This window comes from Gadus macrocephalus, chromosome 22 (assembly GCF_031168955.1).
Source record: "Gadus macrocephalus chromosome 22, ASM3116895v1".
Lineage (NCBI taxonomy): Eukaryota > Metazoa > Chordata > Actinopteri > Gadiformes > Gadidae > Gadus > Gadus macrocephalus.
The window spans coordinates 11,993,074-11,998,073 of NC_082403.1; the positions used below are offsets into that span (position 1 = coordinate 11,993,074).

A 5,000-nucleotide genomic window follows, 5' to 3' on the forward strand; every position below is an offset into this window, starting at 1 on the left:
ATTGAAACCCTTAATGAAGGCTAGAATTAGTTTTCTTTCAATAATTAGGCTAATATCTAACTTCAAATGTGTAAAAGTGCTGCGTATGTTGTATTGAATGGGTTCAGTTTAAAGAAAAGATTATTATATTCTAAATTAGAGACATTTAGGCTGTCATAAAGACGATTATATCTATATAACATGTAGCAATTAATAACTGTATTGGAATTATGCTTAAAAGGTAGATGTGTTTTTTATGTGTTTTAATAATCTATGAGGGCTTCGTTTTGCGTAGGCCTACTTTGTATGCGTAAATATATGATGTATTTTTCGGATATAACCGTCCCTGATTCCAATTATAAATATTAGACTGACCATAGGTCGATATTCTAAATATTAGGCTAATTGCTCTTATTCTAAAACCCAATGTGTGTGTGTGACTGTGTGTGTGTGTGTGTGTGTGTGTGTGTGTGTGTGTGTGTGTGTGTGTGTGTGTGTGTGTGTGTGTGTGTGTGTGTGTGTGTCTGTGTGTGTGTGTGTGTGTGTGTTTGTGTGAGTGCGTGTGTGTGTGTGTGTGTGTGTGTGTGTGTGTGTGTGTGTGTCTCTGTGTCTGTGTGGGTGAGTGTGTGTTCATGTATTTGTGTTGTGTGTGTGCGCGTGTGTGTGTTGGTTAGTGTGTGTGTGTGTGTGTGTGTGTGTGTGTGTGTGTGTGTGTGTGTGTGTGTGTGTGTGTGTGTGTGTGTGTGTGTGTGTGTGTGTGTGTCTACATGTGTGTTAGTCTGTCTTTTAGTATTTAACTTATTTACGTGTGATGAGAATAGCTTGTTAACAGGCGCTGTTATTGGTTAATGGAAGTGATAATAACAGCACAGGTCAACACAAGGGATTATGATGTTTGCTTTAATAGCTCGTCAAAAACCTAAAGGAAATAAGGTCGGCGGTCGACGTACAAAATAAAATATGAGGCAAATCCGTCTAATGACAAATCCAATATATAAAAAATATATATATTTTATTAATGTGTGGCTATGCAGCATCTATGTATATTTATATGTATTATACTGATGCATTTCACATTAGTTTATATATCACTTTACTGCAATGGTAATTAAGCCTCCAGCTTGAAAGGCCTATAGCATTTCTATTCAATTTTTTTTCTTTTCCTATGCCGATAAGGTAAAATTAAGAATTACAAATTGATGAATGCCTTATTTGTTATTTTAGATTAAAAACCTATGACATACATTTGTTGTTTGAATGTTTTATTTCGCACAAAAAACAATTGCCGTAACCTGTGAGCCTTTCATGCAATCCGGCGCCACACTATCACATGGCTATATTTTAATAATAATAATAATAATAATAATGGATTGAATTTATATAGCTCTTTTCTAGAAACTCAAAGACGCTTTACAGTGAAGGGGGGACCTCTTCATAGTAGTTTTAAAACTACTATGTCTTTTGATTCAATGCAGAATTTGTTATATTGTTGAACAATTAACTGTGTGTATCGTAAGGCTGAACTTTCTCTGTTTCTATGTTATAGTCTATCTATAGGTCTATTCTTTATGTTTCACTGGTCCCAGTTTCCACGTTGAATTTAGTCCGGGGATTAGGAATGTTTTCTGCACTAGCCATCCATACGGCCATCAAATGGACGTTTGAAACACCTTATTTCTATCTTTATTATAAGGTTATAGCTCTGTATAGTTTTTAGGTTCGTAGGTTTTCACCAATGCTATAAACATAGACCAATGATGACATTTTTGGGCGTAAACCGCTATGTGTGTGATACTTCTAAAGGACGATGTTCGATAATCCATGTGTTTTGGAGAGGGTCGGTCTGTATTTCAGGTCCTGTAAAGTACCTCGTAAAATAAACCCTTCTTAAACACACTGTATAATTTTGGATTGGTCTACTATGTGGTCATTTGAACACACACACGGCCTAACTCGACATAGATACATTTCTCAACATTTTGTAATTTCCCCATCTGATAGATTTATACGTTAGATTCTAATCCGATGTTAATTATTTGCCTTAAAACTATAGGCCGTTATAGGAGAGAACCGCGAGCATTTAATAGTCACTAGGATTGATTTATCCTTTATTGTTCAGCCTTTATGGTCACGTGCGCCTTCTCGCCCAATGGAACCCGAGTCTGCCTCTCCACTACGAGTCGACTGTAGTTCTTTGAGGAGTCAAGTTGCTACTTGATTTGTTCACATTGATGTTTGCGAGGCAGGGTTTAGTGAATGTGCATGCATGTGTTGGGTGAGCGTTTTATTGTTGTTGTTGTTGTTGTTGTTTGCATCTGTATATGAGTGGGTACATGTTTGAGTATCTTTGCCATGTCGACGTCCGGAACGCTAACTAGTTACTACGTAGATTCACTAATCCTGCCCGAGAGTGAGGAGCTCACTGCGCCCCGATACCCTTCTGCTCCGGGGGGGCTACAACAGTCAAGGCAGTCCGCCTCCATCAACGACCACAATGATATTGGGACCTGCACGTTTTCCACCAAAGCTTCGGTATTCAGCCCGTCTTGGAGTCATGTCCAGGCGCCGTTCCCGGGCTCCGTGTATCACCATCACTACGGGCACCACCAGGGCTCGGTCAGCGGAGACAGCGATGCTCGCTACATGCAGTCCTGGCTCCTCGAGCCCATGTCCGGCTGCTTGCCCATGTCCGGATTACAAGCGAGCCACAATTACGGGATCAAACCGGAGGGTCTTGCAGCCAGAGGCGACGGTGCGCTCCCCGGTTCCCACACGGCGCTGCTGCTCTCCGATTACGCCAACGGGACGGTGGCGACATCGCCGGTAGAAAAGGACGCACCACCGCTCCAGGGAGGGGACATTAAGGGCGAAGGAGACGTCAAACCGGCCCTCGATCCAAGTAAGTCGTCGCTGCCAGGCTTTCCAAGTGATGTTTGTGTCGCGTAAAGCCGTGGGAATTAAGGTGGGCCTGCGTGCTGGAGTAGACGGAGGGGAGGGGGACGTTTTGGGAAAATGACCAAGCAGTAGCGAAATGGGATCCGTCTCTAATGAGCCTTGCTAATATGTTAGACCTTTATCACCATCGCCTCATATGATATATTTGAGGTTTCAAATGCAATAATATATGAGAAGTAATTTGCAGGGTAAATTACAAACGGATATTGCACGCCCATTCTAACAGCATAGCCGCCTAATGTACCCCCCCCCCCCCTCCTCCCCAAAACAGAAAATAGAAACAGGCTTATTTGTTGTTGTTAATTATTTTTGGACAGTCAGCTGGGCCTCACACCAGTTTCGCACCCCTCTTTCCAGATAACCCCGTGTCCAACTGGCTCCACGCAAGTGCCACGAGAAAAAAGCGCTGTCCGTATACCAAGCACCAGATCCTGGAGTTGGAGAAAGAGTTCCTCTTTAATACGTACCTGACGCGGGAACGTAGGTATGAGGTGGCCAGGCAGCTAAACCTCACCGAGAGACAGGTTAAAATATGGTTCCAGAACCGTAGGATGAAGATGAAGAAGTTTAACAAAGACGGCAGACCGAAAGATGAATAACACGAACAATATATTCTGCAGCATGGGCTACTACGGCTTGATGCGCTAAAGCTCTATCCTCTGCTGGACCATCTTTTTTAAACATCTTTGTTATTGTTTATTTTTTGCCCACAACAAAAGCTGTTAGGCATATTTGTCTTATAAAAAAACGCATGTCGGTTTTAAATGTAATGCAACTGCCTATATTGCACAATTTGACCAGTGCCCGTTTGTTGATTATGTTGGAATCTCGAGTCGCGTGTTAGTTGGCCTTGCCCCTGTGTTAGTTGTATGGATGTTTATAGGTGTGAATGTGTGTGTGTGTTCACTGGTTTGTAGCTATTTGTTGTCTAACTCAATGTCACTGAGCGTAGTTTGTAGAGTGTAACTAATTTTATTGATGTATGACTCTTATTGATAGTGCTGCTGTTGGAAAAACTGCAGTTTTAATTTAACATCTGGAAATCAGAATAATCGCATTAGATGCATCGGCCTTTTAAGCATAATTCCAATCCAGTTATTAATTGCTACAGGCTATAGAACTATAATCTTCTTTTTGACTGCCTAAATGTCTCTCAACTACCTACAATAACCTATTTTTTTGCCAGCGATATGTGCTTGCATTAGATAATGACCAATGACTGAATTTCAGGGAGTAATAGTATTTGGAAAGGATATACTATTTGTTAGAGGGAAGGAAACACTGTAGTGTAATTAATAAATACCTCATGGTCTGATGACCCTTCAGATTTTTTTTTATTTGGTTCACAAATGTAATTTGTACTTTATTTATTGAATAAAACAAATTATATCTGCGAATACATTCCCATCGCATCTCCAAGCCCTGTCGTGTATAGTTACTTTTGTCGTCACCTAATCCGACACACAATGCTCTACTTTGGCTAAGCTAACTTGAATATTATTTTAATGATGAGAGTATGTTTAAAAATGCTATGCTAATCGCTGTGCATGCTTGTGTTTGCGTGTGTGTGTGTGTGTGTGTGTGTGTGTGTGTGTGTGTGTGTGTGTGTGTGTGTGTGTGTGTGTGTGTGTGTGTGTGTGTGTGTGTGTGTGTGTGTGTGTGTGTGTGTGTGTGTGTGTGTGTGTGTGTATGTGTGATGTTTGGCTCGGATGTGTCTCAGATGGATTTTGAACCGAGTCGAGCAGCGGGTCTTGGCAGAGGATGTTGTTAGCTGTATACAGCCATAAAAGACAATTACCGCTATAACCGTTTATGGGGTGCAAAGCGCTGCAAGGCGAGAGGACACAAAACAAAAAAGACATCGACGACTTCGACAGCTGAGGCCTAACATTTTTTGCCTCATAATTCCTCACTGACAATTTGTATTTTTAACAAACTGATTATGGAGGATACAAACATTGACGGATACAGCGACCATATTAAAAGTATTTAAATTATTTTGTGTAGATACACACACACACACACACACACACACACACACACACACACACACACACACACACACA

The 5,000-nt window shown here is 41.1% G+C and overlaps 1 protein-coding gene across 1 annotated transcript; it reads left to right on the plus strand.

Moving 5' to 3' along the window:
• Positions 1-1,434: 1,434 nt before the first annotated feature.
• Positions 1,435-4,353, plus strand: LOC132451644 (homeobox protein Hox-A9-like). The gene is made up of 2 exons (XM_060044229.1): positions 1,435-2,878; positions 3,292-4,353. The coding sequence occupies exons 1-2, from the start codon at positions 2,332-2,334 to the stop codon at positions 3,531-3,533; spliced, it is 789 nt and encodes a 262-aa protein (XP_059900212.1). The 5' UTR covers positions 1,435-2,331; the 3' UTR covers positions 3,534-4,353.
• Positions 4,354-5,000: the final 647 nt, after the last annotated feature.

What these genes read in the sequence shown, in the direction of transcription:
- LOC132451644 (XM_060044229.1), top strand. Translation starts at nt 2,332, where the DNA reads ATGTCGACGTCCGGAACGCTAACTAGTTACTACGTAGATTCACTAATC. An exon ending in CAAACCGGCCCTCGATCCAA is followed by an intron (nt 2,879 to 3,291) that starts GTAAGTCGTCGC and finishes CCCTCTTTCCAG; the next exon opens with ATAACCCCGTGTCCAACTGG.